This window comes from Mauremys mutica, chromosome 5, assembly GCF_020497125.1.
Source record: "Mauremys mutica isolate MM-2020 ecotype Southern chromosome 5, ASM2049712v1, whole genome shotgun sequence".
NCBI lineage: Eukaryota > Metazoa > Chordata > Testudines > Geoemydidae > Mauremys > Mauremys mutica.
The window spans coordinates 61,778,670-61,804,950 of NC_059076.1; the positions used below are offsets into that span (position 1 = coordinate 61,778,670).

Genomic DNA, 26,281 nt, shown 5'->3' on the forward strand with positions numbered 1-26,281 from the left:
CAGGGAGAATAGAAATAGAGGTACACTCAGGATCTGGGAGAACATACCTGCATACATTAGGAAACAGAAATGCTTGAGATTTCCAGTTTGGCTATTAGTGCCATCCACCACCCGCTTTGTGGCCCTCTCCCATTTGAAAGAAATGGCACCAAATAAATGCTTTTACAAATAAGGAAGATATATACGCCTTACTTTAGATTAGTTACGATAACATGAAGTCCAAAAAATGTGTTTTGGAGTTTTCATAGATAGGACTCATCTCTCCATTTCTCCTGCCCTCAATCTACTACTCATTCTCATATTTGCCAGCTGTAACTGGCCAGCCTTTGTTGGGGGCAGTCTGCATGAGAGTTGATGGACCATGTTTTCAGTATCACCACCAAAATTACTGAGATATTGGATGCAGTACTGTAGGCCCAAAAACTCTTGTGTGTCAGGCCAAAATTCTGAAACAGATATGGGGCCGCTAGATAGCTTGAGAACAGTGGAGAGAAGGACTGAGAAGAGGAGAGGGAATATGTACCGGTAATAGTACATCACTTGACTAGCAAACCTGGGTTCTTTTATGAAGACCATGTTTGCTTGTTTTTTTATTGAAACCCATGATATTTATGTGCTCTACTGGAGATGCCTTGGGCAGAGGAAGAAATGGGAAGGAAACAAAGAAACAACTTGAGGTTTTTAAGTTACACAAACCTTTTAAGACTGAAGAGACCCCTGTAACAACTATACTATATAGAGCTGTATCGAGTAACCTAATACTTGAGATTTAATATATGTAGCTCTCTCTCAAAATATTCTTCTGTGATTAATCAAAAAGTGATCCTAAACTAGATCCCATCAGATGCATGGCATGAATTAAAACATAGCAAATATGTTTGATTTTGAGATGTGAGTCATGCATCTGATATTAGAATCAGGATGTAGGTCACAAAGCTGTCTCAGCCCAAGGATTCAAATATAAACATACATAAACTGACTTATGTGTCAGAGTGAGCAAGATTTAGGATCCTGACACGCTGCCACAGACTTAAAAATATGTGGAGATACTGTAAAGTAATAAATATAAACCAAAAAGTAGCAATAATTTAATATTAAATAAAACCTCAAATCTGCAAATACATTTGTTCTTCAATACAAAATCTAGATTCCAGTATGTTGAAATACGAGAAGATTTATAAATATGAATATACAAAAACAAATTTATTTTTTCCTGGCTAGTGGCAAATTATTTTTGGTTACATAGTGAAATGTGATGCTCAAGAAACTGACATTAATTGCACTGGGAAGAGCTGTGCACAGGTATGTTTGAGACTGGAAATGAATAAATGCAGCTCCTTAATCCTGACCAGCAACTTTCCTGCTATTTTGAACCTAGGCCTCCAAGCAGAAAACTTCCAAACTACATGATAATTTGCGATATGACCAAAGTCAGAGGTCCTTCATTTGGAACCTAATCTTAACAGGAATCCATGTCTCAACTATGAGATGACATGAAAAAGTGCTAGTACACTGATCTATTGAGCTTCAGTCTTATTTAACAATATGCACTGGAAATCATGTTAAGAGACTTTTTACACAATCAGGAAGATAAACTTGAAATTTCGAATACGTTGAAATTATATACACTTTTTCCTGCTAAACATAACAAACGCCATGAAAGAGAAATTAAGTAGGACAGGGAACTGAAGAGGAAAAAAAGACATTGTGTAAATGAAAGCACCTGCTGTTAACAGACAAAATATAAAACAAAAAACATCCAGAAATAAAAATTAGCATTTATCAGGCACATGAAAAACAGTGGACTGCGTTTATGTGTTTTGTTCTCTAGGACACTGAAAAAATAGATTTTAAACTATATTAGGTGTTCCTAAAAGGTAAAACAGTTTTTTAAAGTTATTCTTTTAGTGATTTTTCAAGCCCTTAGTTCTAGACTCTAATGTTTTATGTGCCTTATTTTGCTTTTACTGCAAAAGGAAGAGCTGGCTTCCAAAGATAAAGGAGATTTTTGGTAAATGGTGAAGGTACAGAAATAAATGACCCACTTGGCTAGTGTGTAATTACACTGGCTGAGATTGTAACAATCTATCACATGAAGGAGGATGACACCACGCTAAGGGGTTAGTCAAAGGAGATAGCCTTTGACTAACTACTGGACACAGACGATCGATACTCCACAGATATTGTTCTCTCAAAAGACAATTGAGTTCTAAAAAAGTTTGAAAATAGATGCCCCCTCCTCCTTCCCAGATACTGATCAGAGACTCATCTTGACCTTATTTTGGAAAAGCAATACTTTCTTTAAAAGGTATATGGAACACATAAATCCTTTGGTATCCTGGAAAGCTCTTTCATACAATGGAGGAGGAGTAGTTCATGCTCAGGATTTGTTTTGAGGCTTTTGGTTTCATTTGTATTTTCTATGCTATTTCAATTTAGGAAAAACAGCTACTGAAATGTTCACTAAAAAAATTCTCTTCATTACACCTTGCCATTTCATCTCATTAACAGTGATGAAGAAAGTCTATAAAAACATGTTTTTGGGTGACAGCCTGAATGTGAACAAAAGAGGTATACTACTTGATAATTTATTGTGCTAAATGTATTGTTTCATGGTAGGTTTATGCAGAACACATTTTGCAGTTTTATAGTAGTATAGGACAATTTTCTAGTTTTTAGTTAAGGAATAAACTTTTAAAATATGGATAAAATGAAAGTATTTGATAACATATTGCAAGAGATAAGATACTGACATGCTACATGCCAAAATTAGATTAGAAAATACCTTGTTAAACATTTTCTAAGAATAAAACACAAGGTTGGAGTTTTTGGGGAGAGAGAGAGATAATTAGAGAAACTAGGAAAGTTTTTATTTTCCAAATTGTATTTTTTCCCAAATACAGTAGAACCTCAGAATTACAAACGCGCTGTGCGTTATTCTGAAATGTCCGTACCTCTGAACAAAATGTTATGGTTGTTCTTTCAAAAGTTTACAACTGAACACTTTCTTAATACAGCTTTAAAACTTTGCTATGCAGAAGGAAAGTGTTGCTTTTAATCATCTTAATTTAAATGAAACAAGTACAGAAACAGATTCCTTTCCTTATCAAAAAAATTAAACTTGCTCGCTTTTTTTTTTTTTTAGTAATTTACGTTCAACACAGTACTGCAATACCCCCCCCCCCCCCCGTCTTTTGTCTCTGTACTTCTGATTTCAAAGGAGGTTGTGGTTGACCAGTCAGTTCGTAACTTTGGTGTTTGTAACTCTGAGGTTCTACTGTACGGTAAATTATCAGAATACTAAAAAATACTATGAAGCATTCGTATATCTAAACATTATTCAGGCTTTCAGAAGCTGTGTGCACAGGTGATGTGTCAGACACAGTATTTCGTACTATGTAACTATATTATTACTGACTTAAATCATCTTGCATATAGGTAAACTCTGAGAGCAATCATGCACCCAAATAAATCAAGAGGCACTTTGGCATGACTTTCATAGGAACACAGACCTTTCATACAATAATGGGAATAGTAAGTGTAGTGGCCTTGCCAAGGGTAAGTTAAAAATAGAATTATCAGCCTTTAGAGTGATTTGGTAGCGTTTACCTCATTCTCTGCCTCCTCCCACCCCCACTTTAAAAATACCTCCAGAGGCGAAGAATACAAAGAACAGGGAAAACAGCCCCAGCGTAGTTACAGCTATTTTAATTCCATATGACCCTAAAATGCAGAATAGGAAAGAAAGAATATTACATTTGCTGGGTATTCCATCTACAAATCCCACTTGTCTGATGGATGACATGATTACTCTTGACAACATCCAGGCCTATCATTAAATTTTTACATATTTTACTGCTTTCCAGATAAGAATTTACATCCTTAATCTAAAAAAGCAGAGTGGAGTAGAGAAAAAATAGCATTCCCTTTGTCTGTTTGTAAGAAACCCTTTAAAGAACTTGTTCTCCATAATACCCCAGAAGAAGACTTGTCTTATCGGAGGTCACAAAATGAATGACCCATTGCTTAACATGTATGTTTATATTATTCCATCTCCAACAATACTAGACTATAAAATAAGGCATCTTAATGTTACATCACAACTGGATAGAGTTTATATAGCAGAGTTTTAACTACATACACTACCTATTTTTAGGTGTCTGTAACTAGGCATACAAAGGAAAAGCATAGGGACTCAACCTGTGGGGAAGCAACATTTGTATCCATCCATTCACACTGAAAAGAGACAAGTGAGGGGCCGGGGGGGCAGAAGACTCAGGAGAGAAGAACTAGTGGACTACGTAATTGCAGTCTGCTGGAAGGGGCACACTGCAGAAAGGAGAGTGAATACTGTATCACTGGCATGTAAAAGCAGCTGCTGCTTGGGAAAAGCCATTTGCAGGGTTGGAGGCAGTGTCTGTTCACCATCATCTCCCTTTCTTTGGTGTTGGTGACTGCCCTCAGATCAGACATTGCTTCTACCCCTTGCAGCTACAGCAGCTGCTAGAGTAGCTAGGGAAATTGTATGGTGCTGTAGTTGCTGTGAGTGGAATGAACAAACCCAGTAGAGAGAAGGCACTAGTTTTACCATGAGGTAAACTAGATCAGGTCAACCATAAGCCGTGGGTATAGTGTTGACATCACCTAGATACCTTGCGGTAAAAGCTACTGGTGCTTTATCTTCATTTACAGTAAAAAACAAAAACAAAAACCATTACCTTTCTGTGCAGCGAAGACTTGGCCTGAGACACCCCACACCAGACCGGCACTTCCCCCAGGTCAGCTCTTTACCAGAAACTGTTTGTTAGCAGCCCAGGTACCCTCTTTCCATGATTCTGCCAAAAGCTACAGCTCCTTTCATTTCACACAGTGGGATTATGAACTCCAGAATTCCAGAGTCTACTTTCACTACAGCTCTGTAGCTCTGTCCCACCTTCCCAAAATGACTTCTGAAGGTAAGAGTGGGGATTACTTATGCATAAACAGATGGAACTCTGCCTTGGCTGATTGGTACTTCTAAAGACTTCTGCATATGATGGCAAAGCAGCCCATTCAGTACCACAATCCAACCAGCAGTCTGAGGAGGAGCGGGGGATACAATCTTTACTTTAGCTGGCACTAAAGTGAGTGTGTATTTTTTAAAATTGGTGTTTACTATAGATACATTTAAAATGTGAAGTGTGTATCGAAAGCAAGAACCATACTGTAAGATAAGATTGATTAAGCTAACATGAGAGAGCTGAGAGGCAGCATGAAGTCAATGTATACTAGCATAAATATCATTCATACCTGTATACTACAGTGAATAAACTGTCAGACAACAACAGACATGCTGTGCGAAGAGACTCAGTGTATTACCCAGTCACTGAAAAACATACATTGAATGTTCCCCATCAGGCATCTCTAATTAACTGGGTAGGTATGTGATTGATCAGAGTGTGGATTAAAGAGAATGTTACTGTATGTTACTTCTGCATACCCAGTTAACAGAGACACTGTTGTATATTTAATGACATTAAAAGTAACTGAATTACACAGATCGAGTGGCCCTCTATTCTTCTTATGCTGCTTCTACACTCTATTAGGAAGATATCAGCTAAATTTAATCTAAAGCCATACACTGAAAGCAAAATGAGTATAGGACTTGTGTGGTCATATTGAAAATCATGGATTTATCAACTGCTCTTTGCAATTTGTACTAGCTGTAATTTACAGGTAGTAACAAATCCAAAAATTTTAGGTTAGGCAAAGTAGTAATAGTGTAGCAGCTCTGGTACAGTGTGAAATATAGAGGGCCTGATTCTTCACTGCTTGGCACTCTGAGTAGTTATTTACACCTGCACAAGGTGAATGTAAAATGCTACCCAGAATTCTCCACTTACACACATCAGTGTTTTACACTTAGGGCTGGTCTATACTACAGACTTACATCAGTATAACTACATCACTCAGGGGTGTGAAAAATCCACACCCTGAGCAACCAACTTAACACCTGCTGGAGACAGTGCTGTGTCAGCAAGAGAGCTTCTCCCATTGATATAGCTACCGCCTCTTCGGGGTGTGCATTAACTATGCTGACAGGAGAGCTCTCTCCTATCAGTGTAAGAGCATCTTCATTAAAGTGTTACAGTGGTGCCACTGCACTGACACATTTTAAGCGTAGACCTGGCCTTACTTTGCACCAGTACAAGATGCAAGGCAGTGGAACATTAGGCTCATGCACTATAAAAGTGGTCTATTTCTTTGTTTTAAAAGTTGTCGGAGAAAAACTCAGTTCTCGCTTTTTGTTTGGGTGCAGCAAAATCAAATACTTTATTATTTCTCCAGTAATTACAATGGAGGGAGAGAGTGCCATAGGACACAGGGTCGCCCCAGTCCTGGACAGGTCTCTCAACTGGTAAACAATTACAGCAAGCCTTTATACTTTTGTTACAGACAATAACTAACAATAATACAGACAATAAAGAGCAACACTACATTTTGTTTATACATAAGCCATTCTGCTATCTTATTTGTCTCACTCCTAAGAAAAGCAAGCCTGCATATTTGGTTATCAGTTACAAGGTCGTAATAACTTTGTACACAGTTCTTGTCCTCTCGCCTCGCACTATCCTTGCTTCTACAAGTCTCACGTCATTAGGGTTACAGTATGGCCTGACTCTTGCTAACTGACTGACATGCATTAAAATCCCCTTCAAATCCTTGTTAATTATTTCCCTGCTTCCACAAAGTGATGCATTGATCAAGACACACAATACTCTATAGTCTAATTAGAATTCTGTGCATTCTTTAATACAGGTAAAATGGCAAAAGCAAAGCTTGCCTTACAGCTCATACGTAGCCTATTATTTTCACATCCCCAGCAATAGCTCTGTGTTCAAGTTCTTCAGATAGAGTTTGTCTGCTTTTTCAACTGCTGTGTGACCGCATGTAATTTACCACACCTACAAAGCCATTTATTCTTGTGTGCTATCTCTGGGTTGAGGGCACATAAACCTGGTCATACTATAAATGTGTCAATCAAAATAAAAAACCTCAAAACCCACTGCCAATCCATCTGGTTTCTTACAGCTATCAGGACCTATTTCCAGTTCAAAATAAGAGGTCCCATTTTAATTCATAACGCGTCAAAAGCCCCCCTTCCCTTTTGAGTAAATAGGGGCAGCTAACACCCTGTTAGGAAGTAATTATTGTCTAGATTCAGCATGTATATTAATTAATTTTGAATGCCCAAAAACATGCTAAATGTTTCACAAATAAGGAATACTTGTTCCCTGCCATGAAGAGTTTGCATTCCAGTCATAAAGTTTACAAAGATTAGACACTACAAGTGAAAGAAATGTGAGGGGATGGAGGAATTAGAGAGGACAAAGTTATAACAAAGTCAGGTAGTTAATCAGTTTAGTACTATGCACCTCTTGGCAGAGTAACAGTATAAGCATGTGGATTTTTTTTCCTCTTCCTTTAAAGATATTTTCCTTTCCTTTCCTTTTTTAAAGGTGTATTTTACACCAGCTAGAGTTTTTGTCAAGGTGTGGCTTCATTCTTAGGAATAATTAATTGCAATCATCAAGCCTAGATGTCACAGATGTGCAGATTACCATGGTCAGGTCTGATATGGAATCTTTTGGCCAGCTGCAGATGGATGTAGGAAATTTTTTCTATTATATCTATTTAGGCATTAATTATTAGAAGCGACATTATGAAAAATCATGGGTTTTTTAAACTAGCCTTACAATTTATTTCCCCTCCAGAGGCCTGTTTTTCCCCTGCTCTCTCTCTCTCTCACAAACTCCCTCCCAAAAAGTTTGATTTAAGAAAATGAAGATTTCTCAGGCAAACTAGTTCTTAGTATAGTCTGATACCTCTTGATATCTTTAGCAGTATTTTTATGACTGCATAATGCATAAAAGTAGGTAATGTGTATTTCCTTACTTAAGCCAAAGAAACTGAACAGATTTTTCTCGAGTTCCCTAAGAAAATTTTCTGGCTTAAATCCTTTGTATCAAGTTTCAGCCACAAGGGGTTTTCAATTGGTTATGAAATATCTGAAAATTGTCAAGGTTTTGCAAAACCCTGACAACTTCAACACTAGCAATACGACGAGGATTCTATAACGAAATAGTAACACACCAGATGGAAAACTTTACAAACTCTGTAGTACATTCAGCTATTCATATGCTTGTCATATTATTGTTATTCTTGGTAATCTCAGCAACAATGTTTATACTATGAAAGGTAAATGTTATCATAAAATGATTTTCTAACAATTCCTCCCACTCCTGTTTTGTGCAACATGTCCATTTTCTTTAGATCCATCAACTCTCAGTCTCTCTGCTGTGTTAATCTTAACCTTTCTACAGCAAGTGATGCGCCTGTATGGATACCACTTAAGTCAAAGAACATTTTAGCAATTTTACAGCTTTAAAATGTTGAAAGAGAAAAACTAGATTAGAAAAACCTCAGATATAATCTATCATTTTTCTCAAGGACTAAATATATTTATAAAATATATATATATATTTTAAAATTAAACAAATAACTGGCTATAAAATTAAGACAAACATATGCCAAAAATCCAAGTAAATCACAGATCATTTTTTCTAAATGGTCATTCTAGAACATAAAGCAATGCAAAATGAAGTAAAAAAAATGTAAAGTATCTACCCACTCCTTCCTCCGCCTCTTCTGCTGCTTTTGACCTTATTCATCGCTTTCTCCTTGACATCTTATCCTCACTGAGCTTTCAATAGTCCTTCCCTGGTTCTCTCTCCTGCATCTGACCGTTCTTTCAAGTTTGGTCTACACTTGAAACTCACAGCAGTATAGCTATCTCAGTTATGGGTGTGATTATTATTATTATTATTACTGATACAGCTATACCAGTATAAACCCTAATATGGATGCAGTTATACTGGTGTAACATCCATATATCACTATAGCTTATGCCAGTTTCAGGTCTACATTGGAAACTTTTGCCAGAGTAATAATGCCAATTAGGGGTGTGATTATTTATTTATTTAACAGCAGCTTAATACTGGCAAAAAGCCCTAGTATAGATGCAGCAGCTTTATACTGGCAAAAAGCCCTAGTATAGATGCAAAAAAGTGCATTTGCCAGTACATTTTATTTCATTTAGAGAACCAGCATAGCTAGAGCAGCAAACCTTCTCTAGTTTACACAAGGATTCATTATCTCTTTTGGTGGGTATTCTTCTTCCACTCTCACATTCTTTGTGGTGGCCTCAGACCTCCGTCAATGGTTCTTTGCTCCTCTCACTTCACACTTTGCATCTGGGGGATCTCACTTGCTCACACAGCTTTAGCTATTGTCTCTATGCTGACTGCTTTCTGATCTCTCCCCTCTTTCCACTTAATCCCACATCTCGGCCTCTCTCTCAGATAACTCTTGGAGGTCTTGTTAAACTGAATATGGACAAAACCAAAGTACATATTTTCTATTCCAAACACTAGGATTCAATTCCTATCACTGCCTATACCAGCATCCTTCCCATCACTCAGGGTTGCAACTTTGGGGTTAATTTTGATTTCCGTCACATACACCGTTCAGGCAGTATCTAAATCTGGCTCTCAATATCTCCAGGATCCATCCTCTTCCTTCCATTCCCACAGACACATTTTTCATTCAGGCCTTTGCTGTAACCTCTCTCAGGGTATGTCTACACTGCAATTAGATACCTTTGGCAGGCCTGTGCCAGCTGACTCTGGCTTGCAGGCTGGAATCCGGGCTCCAGGATCCTGCAAGGTGGGATGGTCCCAGAGCTTGGGCTGTGGCCTGAGCCTGAAGGTCTACATCACAATTAAACAGCCCAATAGCCTGGCACAGGCCACCTAGGTTTTTAATCGCTCTGTAGACATACCCTGAATGGTCATAACAACCTACTCTCTGGCCTCTCAAAAAACACATTGATCCTCTTTAGTGGCTACATTTTGTTTAAACTGAAGTAATCTTTCTTCCTCTCACTTTTTGTTATTTAATCCATGTCACTCTCCTCTCCAACTCTCTCTAGTGTCTATCTGCTAACAAATAAACTTTACATTTCTTACCACCACCTTCAAAAAATCTATATTAACTTGGCTCCTCCTGATTTAGAATAATAGAATTACAGAAATGTAGGACCACAAGAGATGCCTAGAGATCATCTAATCCAACCCCCTACACTGTGGCAGGACCAAGTATACCTAGACCATCCACAGCAGGTGTTTGTCTAACCTGTTCTTAAAAACAACCAATGACAGGGATTCTACAACCTCCCTTGCAAGCCTATTCCAGTATTTAACTATCCTTATAGTTAGAAAGTTTTTCCTAATATCTAACTTAAATCTCCCTTGTGGAAGATTACTTCTTGTCCTACCTTAGGAGGACGTGGAGAACAATTGCCATCTTCTTTAAAACAATCCTTACATATTTGAAAACGATTAGACTATACTGAAAGGAGGACAAGAAACATGTGACATGGGTTTAATCAGGCCGCACTTTATTATTAGATGTCTGGAACTACTCCGCAGATAAAAGTGTACAGTGCAGGTAACCTCATGTTTATTCTGTAATTACCCAGGGACTTTTACCAGCTCTCCCTCCTTTTCCATCCAGGTCCCTCCAGCAAATCTATCGCCAGGACCTCACCCTCCACCCCACCTCATAGGAGGATTTAAGGTGGGCTACAAGAATATGGGGTTGGTTTCAGTGTTCCCTCTAATTTTTTACATCCATGTGTGGAATGAATTTTGTTTTGTGCACCAATATGGAGGTGATGTGTGACACATCACCTCCATATTGGTGCACATAACAAAATTAATGTGGTGGGGGTGGGGCCAAAGGGTTCAGAATGTGGGAGGGGGCTCAGGGCTGGAGCAGAGGTTGGAGTGCGGAGGAATAAGGGCTCTGGCATGGGGTGCAGGTTCTGGGGTGGGGCCGGGAATGAGGGTTTTGGGTGCAGACTGCTCAGGGGCTGCGGTGGGGAGAGGTGCTTCTCCTCAGTTGCGGCAGCTCCGGCAGGGCTGGGCTCGGCTTAGGGAAGGGCTCCTCTCCCTTGGCCGCAGCAAGTGCAGGGTAGGTCTGCGCTGGGAGCAGCGGGGAGGGGCACCTCTCCCCCAGCCGCGGCAAGTCTTCCCCCCACCCGTCTCCAGCCATAAAGCACTGTTTCCCTTCATTCCACCAGCCAGCCAAATACCCACTCACTTAAAGATACAGGGTGTTCATCATCAGGTTCCCTTTCAGTCATCTTTTCTCAATACTAAACATACACAGATCTTTTTAACTTTTCCTCATAGGTCCAGTTTTCTAAATCTTTAGTCATTTTTGTTGCTTTCCTCTGAACCCTTTCCAGTTTGTTCACATTTTTATTGAAGTGTGGCACCCAGAATTGGACAGAGTACTCCAGCTGAGGCCTCACCAGTGCTCAGTAGATAAGGACAATTAACTCCCATGGTCTTATATATACACACAACATCCCTATAATACACTCCAGAATGATATTAGCCTTTTACACAACTGCATCTCATTGTTGGTTCATATTCAATTTGTGATCCGCTATAACCCTGAGATCATTTTCTGCAGTATTACTGTCTAGCCAGTAATTCCCCATTTTGTAGGTGTTCATTTGATTTTTTTTCTTCTTAAGTTTACTACTTTGCTTTTGTCTTTATGTAATTCAGGGATGGGTAAACTTTTTGACCTGAGGGCCACATCTGGGTATGAAATTGTATGGCTGGCCATGAATGCTCACAAAATTGGGGGCTGGGGTGTGGGAAGGGGTGAGGGTTCCGACTGGGGGTGGGTGCAAGCTCTGGGTAGCGCTTACCTCATGCAGCTCCCAGTAGCAGCGGCATGTCCCCTCTCCAGCTCCTACACAAAGACACAGACAGGCAGCTCTGTGAGCTACCCTGTCCACAGGCACCACCCCTGCAGCTCCTATTGGCCGTGGTTCCCAGCCAATGGGAGCCGCAGGGACGGTGCTTGGGGCAGAGGCAGCATGCAGAGCCCCCTGACTGCACCTATGTGAAGGAGCTGGAGGGGCAATATGCCGCTGTTTCCAGGAGCCATGCAGGGCGAGGCAAGCCTCCAACCCCACTCCCGGCTGGAGCGGGGAAAGCCCCAGACCCCACTCCCCAGCGGGAGTTCGAGGGCTGGATTAAAACGTCTGGAGGGCTGGATGCGGCCCCTGGGCCATAGTTTGCCCACCCCGATTTAATTCCATCTTGTTGATTTCAGACCAATTCTCCAGTTTGTCAAAGTTGTTTTGCATTTTAATCTTGCCCTCCAAACCGCTCCACTCCCCCCAGCTTGGTATCACCCACAAATATTTAAAAGCATACTCTTCACTCTATTATCCAAGTCATTACATTATAAATAGTACTGGACACAGAACAGACCCTATTTACCCTCCCATGCCAAGTTTTGCATTCTCACATCTCCTCCCACTCTGCTCCCAGTGTTCCCAGTCTTATCCACCTGTTTGCCAGCTTCTCACTGCTTTCTTTCATGAAGGAGTTTATGCCTGGTACAGCCTGCATGAGTTCATTCACGTGAACACTATTTCACCAATACTTACGCTCCTTTCAAAAGGCCAATTTATGCCATGCTGCTTACAGTGAATCAAGCTGATGTACTTAAAATTGTTCTGTTTTCCCTAATCTCTGTTTACTTTGTAAACTTCTTGGAAAAGGCACCGTAATCCACTGGTATCTGGAAAGTACCTAGCATATAGTGAGGGCTACCAAAAATAAAAATGCCTAGTAGCCAAAATTAAATATTAAATTTGCATTAAAAGAGACACACCATATGGAAAACCACTGATTAATACACAAATCATTTAAAATATTGTGTACTGAATAAAGTGCTCTCAGAGTTTTTCATCCCAGATCATTAAATCAGGCAGACAGAGACTTGAAGATCCTAGACCAGTGCCCGAGTCTCTTTCTCTCCTACTTCCCCGCTCCCCCTAAACCTTTTAAACAAAGTCTTTGTCAAAATCAAATTGTCTCCACAAAATGTTTTTTTGGCTTTGATGCAACAGCATATTTCAATAACCTCTCTTTTACTCCAAAGTGTTCTAATCAGCTCCAGTTTAAATCCCAAACCTGCAACACAGACTTCTACCACTTGAGCTACAGAACTAATTACATTTGCTGGCAGCTGGAAACAGTTGTTATCCTATACAAACTGGCTCTCCAAGAAGGATACAATGAAACAGAGTGCATGTACCTCTTGCATAGCTGGTAACTGAACAAGCTGGGGGCAGTTGGGGACTCCCCTGATTGGTAGAGCAGGGAGCCAATCCCCCATCACTATAGTCCAGCTTAACCCCTCCTATGAGTGGAGGTGGTTGGTAAGGCCCTGGCAAGGGAATTGCTGGAGGGACCTGGATGAAAAAAAAAGGGGGGGAGAGCTGGTGGAAGCCCTCCCTCCCCCCAGTGGATCCGCTGGAGGGACATAAATGAAGGGGGGGACCTGAAAAAAAAGCATTCCCCTCCTACCCCCCCCGGTGAAATGTGGGGGTTTTCACCTGCACTGCACATTTTATCCACCAGATTAGTCCCAGACATCTAATAATAAAGTTGCGACCTGATTAAACCCATATCTAATGTCTACTGTCATTCTTTCAATGACAATTAGCCTGAGGTCAGACCTCAGCTTCTGTCAGCACTATGGGCCTGTTCAGATTGTCTGCACTCTTGGAAATCAGTGGACTCTCAATGGGTCCTAAACACGACTGAAAGATAACGCTGTTCACCATTAGGCCATTGAACTGATGGCCTAGTTAGATGTCTTGTGACCACACCCATCAATCCATCAGTCACAGAAACCTCTGCTTAACTGACTTTGCAAGCCACTACAGTGCACAGTGAATCTGCAACAGATGGAGTAACAGGGAATGACAAACAGTGACAAAAAAATAGTCTGAAACCAGAGATATATAGGGCAGGAAGAGACCTCAAAACGTCATCTAGTCAATCTCCTTCCATTGAGGCAGGATTACGTACACCTAGACCATTCCTGACAGGTGGTTGCCTAACCTGTTTTTAAAAGCTCCAGTGATGGGGATTCCACAACCTCTGTAGGTAACTTGTTCCAGTGCTTAACTATTCTTATAGTTAGAAAATTTTCCTAACGTATAACCTAAATCTCCCTTGCTGCAAACTAAGCTGATTACTTCAACTGATAACCGTCTTTGTTATAATAGCCTTTTATATGTTTTATGTCACCCCATCATCCTTCTCTTCTCTGCGCTAAACATGCCCAGTTGTTTCAAACTTGCCTGACAGGTCACGTTTTTTAAACCTCTATTTTTGTTACTTTCCTTTGGGCGGTCTCTGATTTGTCCACATCTTTCTTAAAGTGTGGTGCCCAAAACTGGACACAAGCACTCCAACTGAAAGCTCATGAATGCTGAGCAGAACGACTACATCCCATCATGTCTTGTGTACGATACCCCTGGTAATACTTCATAGAAAAATATCTGCCTTTTTTGTAATAGCCTCACTCTATTACCTCATAGATCCTTTTCAGCAGTACCACTGCCTAGCCAGTTATTCTCCATTTTGTATTTGTGAATTGCAGCTGATTTGATTTTTTTTAAAACAATATTTTGTACTGAGGTGGAAACTTAGAAGCTAAGAAATTATTCCTTTTCCTCTACTACAAGATTTAGACAAGTAACACTGCTCTGAGTAATGGAATAAAGAATCTCTTATAGTGACCATTCTCTTCCCTGCCTCACCCACATCTACTTTTCAGATAAGATGAATTGTTTCACTGACAGTTTAACTCACTGTAGACAGTTTCAGAGCAGCAAGAGAAAAACTCCCGCTCTTCTCCAGTGGTATTTCATTCAGTTTCACATATGGTGGCTCTGGATCCACTAGGTAAGCTTTATTCAGCCTCTCAACCACCACTAAGATGACCGCTTCTCAGATGACTAGTGAAAGCTAAGGTGGTGGGACTGGGTCTGTTTGTTATAGAAACAGTCAGTCTCCCTTTGTGAAAGCAAATTGCAAACAGCACTAAAGCAAGTTATAATTAGGTCCCTGTTCAAGAAAACTTTTCCTCGTACTCAAAAACTCTTGAGATGGGGCTGAAGTTGAATTGTTGCCTTTTTGAGAAAAGTTATTGAGAAGGAGATGGTGAAAACTCCAAACTTGAATCCCTTCACAGTCTCAATAGATCTCAGCATGACATGGAGATTGTACTTACTGTATAATCGTTCATTAGCCTGTTCGTTTATAAGCCGACCCCCCAAGATGGATAAGTAAAATAGCAAAACCTGTATGACCCTTTCATAAGCCGACCCTATATTTCAGAGGTTGGAAAATTTTGGCTCCCAGCCCATCAGGGTAAGCCACTAGCAGGTCGGGACGTTTTGTTTACCTGGAGCATCTGCAGGCATGGAGCCCCTCAGCTCCCTGTGGCCGCGGTTCGCCATTCCCAGCCAATGGGAGCTGCGGGAAGTGGTGCCACAAGTAAACAAAACGACGATGTATTAGATATTCAATTCAATGATTCCATAAAGTTTAAAATCATCAAAATTTGGTGTAGACCCATTTATAAGCCAACCCCCACTCTTCGATGCATCACTTTTTTACCAAAAATATTCGGCTTATGAACGAGTATTTACAGTACTTCTACAGTTTACACTTTCCTTCTGGTGAGAGACAGAGATCAGGTGTCCATTAGATCTTTCAGCAGCCTCTTACACATTTAGTTTATTTATCAAAAAGTTATTGTGTAAGGAGAAATCTGACTGGCTGTGTAAAAATCCCAGTCTCTTGGTATCTATTGTAACCCAAACATTGTTTGGAACTAATTATTATAAAATTATATAAAAATATTTTATAAAGGCATTTTAATACGATAGAATGTGATCGTATAGAAACTTTCACTTATAATGGCTGAAGGTACTTGCCCTCAGGCCTCTATACAAATATAAAACATTGTACCCACAACTCACTGGGAGTTACTGCATATGTATTGATGTACACGTACAAAAATACAACATTTAAACACTAACTTCTATACACCTACTTATTTCATAAAAGCACTTCAAAAAACCTTATTTCTTTAACTGACATTTACATTAGTCATCCCCTCACCCCACCTTCACTTAATTTGCTAATGATTTGCATTTTTTGGAGGGGGACAGAAGGCAGGAGACAAATAGGAAAAATGTTAGGTTTATTAAGCCATTTCACTATGTTATTGTCATTGTAGGCTATAAAGAATTTCCTAGCATCATCAAAGCTCCAGAGAAAGCAATGAATGTTGCCTTACACTGATGTCAAGTGCAAGATCCTCAGGGTCAGGTAGGAGTCAAAATGAAAAGCATGTGAACCACTAAGAAAGGGGGGAATTTATACATCTTCATCATGACGTGTTTTATGGGGACATTGTTAAAATTCTGTGCATTGATGCCTATTTAGGAAGAGTACACGGTATAAATCTATGATGAACATCTTGAAACTTTGTAATTTTTATTAATAAACTCAGTCATAAAATTTACTACAGATGGAGGAAAAGGTGCATCATATTCTCAATGTTTAGACTAATAAAACTACATTTGCCCTGATAAGCAAAGCTGTTGGTGCTATTTTGTTTGGAGTTTTTTTCTTGTTTTTTTTTTTAATTTAAAAAGCAAATATTTTGAAATGGATTTTATAAGCAAATGCCAAAGGGAACAGGTTAAAAATAATCATTGCTCTTTAAAGTAAAGTACATATGCCACTTATCTACAAACAACTATACAGAGAAAGAATGTGGTTACTTCTTACAAGTAACATTAAAAATTCAGTTCAACCCTTCTCTTTCCTTGGACTCTGGATTCTAAAATGACATACTACAAGATAAAATAGTAATGCTAATATTGATAGTTTATCCATTACAGGTCAGCTAACTGTCCACTGGAACAGTTACAAAGCTGTTAGTTTCGATTTCACAAGGCCAATCAATACAGAGGCATACTGTTTCAATTTTGCCTGCATTGATTTTTTTTTATAACACCCCAACCTTACAGCATTCATCTTTTTGAAAGAAGGAAGATTTGATTTACTGAAGAAAAATTGGAGAGAGCATCACAAAGATTTTTACCAGCAAGCCTGTGACACAGAAAAAAAAGATGAATGTCTCTAAGGCAGAGACGCCTCTTGCTTGAGGGCATCCATTAGAACACATTCAACCAATCTGAAACAGAGTTTCTTAAGCAACCGAAACCTGAGCCTAAACTCAGTCTCCTAAACTAATCAAAAGCATTCAGAGATCTTGATATACAGAGGTTCTCTTAAAAATTCCTAAACCTTATTGCTTCTAAAATAATTTATGTCTGCAGTTCTACCTTTGCATTTTTCTGAGAAGAGTACCACCCTTTTCCCCTCTAATACCAAGAATGAATTTCCATGGTACATTAGTCAGCCTATTAGAATGCAATGAAGGACGATATGAGAAAAGGGTAGTATGTCCTCTGAGACTTTCATCCAGTGTTCTCCATCATCTCTCCTCATCCTTCTTATATTCAGCCACTTTACCAGGTGTCATCTACATGAAAGATGATTTGTCTCCTGACCCAAATAAACACAATGCCTGCTCTATGCACCAGAAAAAAATTACTTCTGCCAGTCTGTTCATTTGTGTCCTCTTTCTTGCTTATTCCACCATTCTTATCAGGCTCTCTCAATTTTCACCTGAGCCTCACTCCAGGTGACAGTAATGTATGGATGAACAGGTACTTGTCTGTCCCATTATTTCCTGAAATCTCTAAGCATTTGAAAAAAATGCAATGACAGTAAAGGGCACACAGATATCAGAGCTCTGTGAGAGGAATACTTTCTTTGCATGCCAAGGCAATAGCCAGAACTTCAAATCCAGTGGAGGAAAAAGGGCTTGCTTACTCTCTCTCATGTGGCAAAAGCTGGTACAATCTGGATATTAAGACACAAATTGCATTCAGGCAGGTCACTATGTGTCAAAAGATATTAGATGCCTGCTGTGAGGAAACAACAATTCACATCTGCTTCTGAGGAAATAATATTTTCATTTTCAGTTTTTATTGAATGGAAACTTTAGGGAATATGTCTGTATAAAGGGTATTAAGTCTAGCAAGTATAACATGTTCAAAATGGCTATAATCATCATTGTGTTATCCATAAAGCAGCAGATTTCATTTGGTCTCTTTAGATGGGATAAATTGGATTCTTTTTTCCCCGGCTTGCAGTTTTGTTGCAGTACCAGATGTTTCTCAAATGCCACATGCTGGGGCTCCTATACTGAATGTAGCACCTGACCTTCTCTATAATTGACTAAAAATATTGATGTAATGGCATGAGTCTGATTGTGATTTATTAAAACCACTGCCGATCCCAGGCCAGCTGCCAGCACTACAGCCCACTGATCGTATGGCATTAGAAAAGCCATCAATATTGAAACAAAATAAATGACATTAATGGGAAAGTATTAGGCCTTCAGAGCCATGGCTACAAGCAATTATATGGATTCCAAAGGAGGATGAAAAACAAAATACCACAAACCAAATATTGAAAAGTACTACTAAGATAGATTTTATGTGACAAAAAACTAGTACAATTCTTTAAGGGAAAGTAAAATAATCATGTAAAACATTAATTTAACCCCTTTAATATAGCTTTTGATTAGGATGACAATCATTGTGTGGGGGTTTTTTTTGTTTTTTTTTTAAACAGGTTTATGGTGGGTAAATGCATTCTGCCTTCCCGATAAAGATTTTTTTTCCCCTCCCTAATGCCATTTAAGTTTCTTAGAATTATGTTAAGTGTATTGCAAAGTGCATTATGTGATATTTCCATTTCACTGTAGATCATTATTTATTATGAAATAGAAATAATCATGTCCATATTTTCTACACTACATAATTTACAAGCTGATTATGCAAGCCTCATATGAAGAAAATCAGAGAATAGTTAACCCACTCTCTAAGCAGTACATTTTATCAATTACAGCTCCACCTATCTCACTATACCAGTATTATCATGATGAGCAAAACACATCTAAATGGCAAAGAGTTCTTCATATGCCTTATTTAAAAGCCATTGAGGACAGAAAGTGTTTTAAGCTAAGGAACACAAACAACTGAACGAAACACTAAGGGCATACTCTCTGAAAACTGAAGAGCCACTGATGTATGAAGTGCTTTACAAAGTTGTTTGAAGAGACTCTGTTACAATCTTAAAATAATATGTTCATAGAAAGCGATTAACTAACCAACCTTTGCAGGAAATATTTAATTGTTTAATTATTTTTTATTTTCTTGCAGAGCATTTTCATAAAGGCTTTCCATATTTAACACAGTTTGAGCACCACATTTTGGGTTTGTGGCTAACCTGTAATTCTAACACACTATAATAAAAACCTCAATATTAATAGTACTTAATATCTAATATCCTTCAAAACTTATTATGAAATGAGAAATTGTTGAACATGATAAAATTGTTTTTAATACAATAGAGCTAATTGAGATTATTGGCAAAAAATATATATTCAATTTTTCACTCTCATTTTCTACCTCCACCTTTCATTGCATTGCATACAAATGACAGCATTTCAAGAGGCAAATGGAGCCAGCGTGGTATGTTCTAGCCAAGACACGTTAGTTTATTTTTAAATCCTAATCAGACATGCAGTTCTAGGATTTGAACTTTCATTTTAAATATTCAGCTTAAACTATCAGCTTGACTTGCGCAGAAACAATGGAACAGGTGTCAATGTAATGACTATTCCATCTGTGCAGAATTTCCCAAATGAAAGCAATGTAATTTTCATTTGGTTGTGTTTTGCTCTAATGTATGAGTAGACAACGCAACATAGTAAAAAACCATTTTCCTCTTTCCTGAGGACGAGGGGTGCAACATTACTTCTCTTATAAATTTCCATTGGTCAGGTGTTAAATATTCCATTCCATGCTTCAATAACAGAACATATTTTAGGGTATATTTATTCATGTATTTTCTGTTTTTTAAAATAAATGATGCAGTTATACTGGAATTTGAAAAAAAATCTGGAGCTCTACATAGTGATAAACTTTAAATCCATCTGGGGAAGAATTTTTTTCTATTTTGTTGTTGCTTTCACATATATGTTGCACTGATTCTCTACATTCAGGAAAACAAAATGTATTTTTACCATTTCAGATATGACTCAGTATTGGTATTTAGAGAAGTCACTAAACTACAAATATTGCTTTGTGAGTAAACAAGACTGTTGAAAAAAGAAAAATGGATTAATCCCCAATTGTAGATAACACATTGCTGAAGTAAAATCCTCTGTATCTTCCAATTTTTTTCTTTAAATATATATATTGTTTTACAACAAACAAAATTGTAATATGCCAGTTTTCCATTAGGTTTGACCTCATCTGAAGACATAATCCAAATCATCCCATCATATCTGAACAAAAGCCAAATCTTAAAGATCTATCTTTACCTTGATGCAGAATTTCCCCAAGCTCCATGCTTGTCTGTCAGGATGTTGATAATTTTCTGTATTAGTTGGGATGCAGTCACATGATCTCGGAACTTGGCTGCTCTGATCAAATGATCACACATCTTTTCATCCTCTCGTTTATCTGCAGAATACTGGGCACACAGTGACTAAGAAAAAAATAAATACTTTAATATTTTGCACTTCAGCACCTTCCAACCAAGAATGTTGAAGAACTTTACAAACAAATAATTAGTTTTACTAAGCCTTCAGAAATAAGAATTATCCCTATTTTACAGATGTACAAACTTGAGGGACAGAGTAGTTACTTATGGTTACAGTACTTTTACAGCAGAGGTAAATACAGAACTCAGATTAGTTATGTATTTTAGCCACTACATCATGTTCCCTCAAGATATTTTTAAAACATTACTAACCTGATAACACAGTAGAACATTTCAGAATAACCGATTCTATCACACTGCAAGAGTGTAGATTTTATAGTGCCAGTCTCAAAGGGGAGATCTTCAAAAGACACAGATAGCAGTTAGACATACAACTTGCATTCAATGTGAATGGGGGTTCGGCACCTAACTGCTATGTGTACCTTTGAAGATCCTTCCCCTAAATAAAATCAAAACCTTATATATACTATTACATATAGTTTTCTTGCTGGAAGTTTCAAAGAGGAAAAACACTGACTGGATATGAAGACTGAACTAGCTTTTCACCAGTAGGGGTGATTCCTCTAGCCAGAAGGCTGTGATACATTAGCAGGCCAGTGTGGGAAAGCTAACACTTTAACTTTATGTACAATAACTGCTGGTAAAAATATTCCATTTTTCAAGGCTGTCAAAACGTAACACCATTAACAAACACTAATTACATAAAAACTAAATGATGAAAAACTAAAAACATAAAAACTAAAACCTTTGCTTTCCTGGGTGGTTTTTTTCTTTTTACTTAATTTTCCTGTTAATGTGGTGTCATGAAAGTCCTGCACCCCGAACTTTAAGACTTCCTATTCCTCAGATTTCAACCTGGCAGTTCTACAGATTGCATATACTAGGTAGACAAAGCACTTCAGCCTTTGTCAATGATTGGATTATTCTATGATCTAGTTAGTAGAAAGGACACAAATGCTTATCCAAACAAACAAGAAAAATTTCCTTTTTTGTGGGGGAAGGGGAAGGGAGAGCAACCAGAGCAGACTTTAGAACAATTCTTCCAAGTTTAGGTACCAAGATATTAAAAACAAACAAAACCTATACAGGTAAAACAATAAGTAGTTATGCCTTATGACACACATGAAGTAAAGTACTTTTTAATCAGTCACTCTCTTTAATTGCAACAATTATGCAGAAAATGACTAAAATACATCCAATATATATATATAATGTAAATGTCTATGAAAATCTAAACCAGTGGTTAACAAGCATTTAATTTTACAGACATCCTTAAATGGTAAAAACAGTAAGAATACGCTGATTACAAATTCACTTGTAAATTCTCCATCTAGATTTTGCCTTTCACCCGTTCCCTAACTCTCCTATCACTCTTACAATGCTCACCTGATGAACAGAAATCCAGAAAGTGTGAACCATAAGCAGTAGAATTTCCAGTTCAATTAAACATGGATCAGGAATCATCTTTTGTACGCCTAAACCCAGCATCCCGCCAACACCTCCCCGCCAAATAAATAAATAAATAAATAAGTTGGCTAAGTTATGACCGCCTCTCAACAAGATTTTTATAGCTCCTTTTAAACACTGCTGTCTTTTCCAGTATATTAACCTATCCTGCACCCATGACAATTTTGAATTCTCTTCACCAGCACTTAGTAAATGTTTGATAAGCTGTTATATTTAAGTTGCTTGAAAGGGCAGAATTCTAAAATCAAGTATCCAAGGTAAGCTAAGTAGTAAAGTGTTTTAAAGTGCTCTTTAATGGATCCTCCTTTACAATTTGAACAGCAACTTTTCATATCTGACATAAAATCCATATATATAAATCACATTAGAGGGTTACTCTTTCCAGATTATCAATCTCTGTCTCTTTATGGAACATTAAAGTCACATTTGACCTTAAAAACATGATAAAATGGAAATCAAATGAGAATGTTTTGTAAAAGATATAATGAACTTGTACCTCTAAAAAAATCTTGCTGATGCAATTTTGAACACATTCTTTATTAAATACCAATAATGAATTTAAGTGTGTAGACATGACATTCAAAAGAAAAGAAGTGGCATTTCCTCCTCCTAAAACGTGCATGTACATAGGACAAAATAGCCTTAGTATGTCACTAGCTTAAAAGTAGTAAGATCTCTCTTTCAGCAAACCACCATGATGAATCTTTTTAAATTAAAAGTTCACTATTTCCCCCATAACCTGTTTGAAAATTGACAGGCTTTAACATGCAGAAACATCACAATTACAACACCACACTACGCAGGAATATTAACTGCAACAAGCTCATTAACGTTTTACGTTATTACAATAAGACGCAGAAGCTGCTGCAGGTCTCTCAGATGTTTGGCACCTGCTCATGCATAGTTGTTAACATCTGAAAAGTTTTGTCAGGGAAAATTCTTCAAATAAACCAATAATTAGTGGGCTGTCAGGTCCTTAGCTGCCAGATGTGTGTGCACATTCTACTGTTTGTTCGATAATTTTAGTTTTAGAAATGTTGTGGAGAGGAGGGGGAGGAGAGGGAGAACAAAGAAAAACAAAATGTCATCAGAATATACATTAATTCTCCATTGGCCTCTGAAATCTTACATGAAAAATTATCATTGGGAAAAGAATTGATCCTTCCTACCATGGTTCCGCCTTCTCCTCATGGCTTTCCACACCTCTATTTCCCCAAAATTTCATGGCTACCTTCATCTCCCACAATGGCTTCTCCCTTATTACCTACCACCCTGTAACTGATTTCTCTCTTTGCTCATGTGCAGGTTTACTCTCTCAGCTGTTTAGTGTCCACAGTCCCTCAGTGCCTGCCAAATGCCTCTATCCTTTATTAATCTAAGCAAAGCTCTACAGAAGCAGTTTTAAGACAGTAGAGCAGAGAGCTGACTCCATGCATGAGACACAGGCAGACAGCAGGGGCTTTGGTGATGGGGCTGCTAAGTAGGTGGGAGAGATGCTCAGTTTTTAGAAAATCTCTCTTCCACTACCACGCAGCCCTGGGACAGCAACCAGGACCACAGTTACAGATATATTTTCAAAACCTGGTAGTATCCTGCCTAAAATGACTATTGGCAAGTATCTACACTCAATGCCAGGGTCTCAGTTTGGAACAGCCTGATGTGTTGCAGAGTCTGGTAAAAACAGCTCAACACTTTAAATCTCAGTGTTGATTCCCATCAATTCCATCAGAAGCAGTTTGTCCCACCAAACTAGCTAAACCTCTACAAGTAAATCAGTTTTAAGTTTTGCTTCTAACCATTCTCAATGAGGTAGATGCTACCAAATTTCTACTCCTATTTAGAGAGTTTAAGAATAGAAAGTAGAATATCAGTCATATACTCTTTGCTGCTATGAGACCAATCTGTGAAATGTAACAGTTGGGTCATCTGGGATGGTTTAAGCCTTAGGAACTGGCTAAGGAAATGATTCACTTGGTGCTGTTTCAAAGTTCGGGTTAGTTTTGAATTTTGAATGAAAGATTGCGCATCTGGAAGATACATTAATCTGAAGATTGACATCTGCCAGGGCTCATCTGAAGGGCTTCTGCCAGTTTCAAATTTCATATTATCCTGCACATGGTACCACAGAGAAATTCTGAACAAGAATCTACATGGCCTATAAGCAAATGACCATATTTTCATGTTGAACATTAGGACTGGATTGATCAGCAACTTCACTGGGATCATTTGGATCACGGAGGGTGCATTTTCTAAGGTCTCCAGATGTCAGCATCCAAAGATGGGGGAAACTGATGCTATAGTCAAAAGTGAGGAGAGGTCTTGCCAAGCCACTTATTGACACTGTAAATGCAGCAAACTTCACAATGCAGGCTTGCACCATCAGTTTAACTTAAGGGAGTTTTATTTTTCCAATGCAAGCTTCTTTACTTTCATGGAAGGACAATGAGTCTGGGAGTCAGCTATCAGATGATTAGTGTACACAATAAAATTGAAGGGCTGTAATGCCTGTTAGGTTAATACTGTCTTCCTTCTAATTATCTAAAGGACATAAGCTCAAGTATGTCATGCCTTCTGAGACCCAATGAAATTGCCATTCTGGTGCTAGAGGAAGAGTACTAAATACCTCACCTCTTATTCCCATTCACCTTGCAAAAGGAAAATGGAGAATTGGTCTGTCAGAGATATGAGTGGTTTAGAAGAACTGCCAGGTTACAACATGAAGCATGTGTCGATCACATGCACATATCGATATTTGATAAATTATTTTATATACTTGTACCAATACAGTTAAAATTCAATTACCTGAACCCCTCCTGACCAAAAGTATAGGTTACCTGAAGATCAGCTACATCAAAGGTTTGAAATCAGAGATCATGAACGCCGCATATTTTGTTTTTATATAAACCAGCACATTTTGCAAATGTTCATCTTGAGTAAGCTGGTTAAAGATTTTGTTTGCATGTAACCTTTTCTACAGTTCTACAAATTATTACACATTTACTTCCTCTGCTTTCTATTGGATAACCATTATGGTTGCAAACTATACTACCAATACATGCCCTGCAGACTTCTACATGGTTGTATGTAATTAGACCGATACATACCTATGAGTAAATTAAACCCAGATTTCTACTTCCATGAGCACTTTGGTGCTTGAAACATGTATTAAATGGTGTTTTGGGAGCAGGTCCAATGTATGAACACAACAGCAATGGTTAGAGATATTAGGGGAGGATTTCATAGCCATTGGTCCAGTCATGGTGGAGCAGGAAATATGAAAGGAGAAAACCATCCTACGTAGCTAGCTGTAGAAAGGTTGTGTGGAGAGGGGAACAAATAGTATATTCTGTCATCAGGGTGATTCCAGATATGCTGTTAAAAACTAATGGTATGGTGAATTAGAAGATCCTCCCTGTCTCTAGTTCAATCTAGGGGATTATCTGGTATTTTAAAGATAATTTTGTTTTTGGTTTATAGAAAAACATATCAAATAAAGCTGACTGTTAAAGATTTCCTATGCATGGTAACATTTGCATATGTATCACTACAATCCCTAAAATTACCATGTTATGTTTTACAAAGGCTACATCTAACTTTAACAGCATTTGATAGCAGCAAAGATTTTTAAAAAGACTACATTATCTTACAGTCCATTTTCTGTACTTCAACTTGCCACAAAGCTCTCACTAACCATTTTGAAGTATTCCAATTCCTTCACCTAATTTGGCTAAAAATTACTAGCATCATGAACAACTTGTCCTAGAAAATGTCATTTAAGAGAAAAAAATACTCCAGAAGACAAGGGATAGTCCTGCTGCCAATGCAAATTCCCTTTAAATAAGGACATTGTAGTAAATGAAGGCACTCCTCAATCTTCCACTTTCAAAGATCTTTGCACTTGATCCCTGACCTCAGGCTACAAGTCTGGACTAAAAAAAATGCTACCCAGGGAAATCTTACAAAGACTCCTGAATAAGACTTAGAAAAATGAAAGCTTAAAAACCCAATAGTGAACAAAAGTCAACCAATGACAATGTCTGACAGCCACCTTCAATTCTGAAGTGATGCCTCTGTCATCCAGCAACTCAAAGTATTGATTCCTCTCAGCATGAAAAAAAGCCTAAGCCAATGAAATAGATATAGCATCATCCCCCCGATAATAGCCATCA

The 26,281-nt window shown here is 38.3% G+C and overlaps 1 protein-coding gene across 1 annotated transcript in view; it reads right to left on the bottom strand.

The window, feature by feature from the left end:
- The window catches only part of LRBA (LPS responsive beige-like anchor protein), a 574,974-nt gene that overhangs the window by 305,181 nt on the left and 243,512 nt on the right, over nt 1-26,281 (bottom strand). Inside the window, exon 37 of the mRNA XM_045018763.1 lies at nt 20,464-20,630. Within this exon, the coding sequence (XP_044874698.1) occupies nt 20,464-20,630 (167 nt within the window). The remainder of the gene's footprint in view (nt 1-20,463; nt 20,631-26,281) is intronic.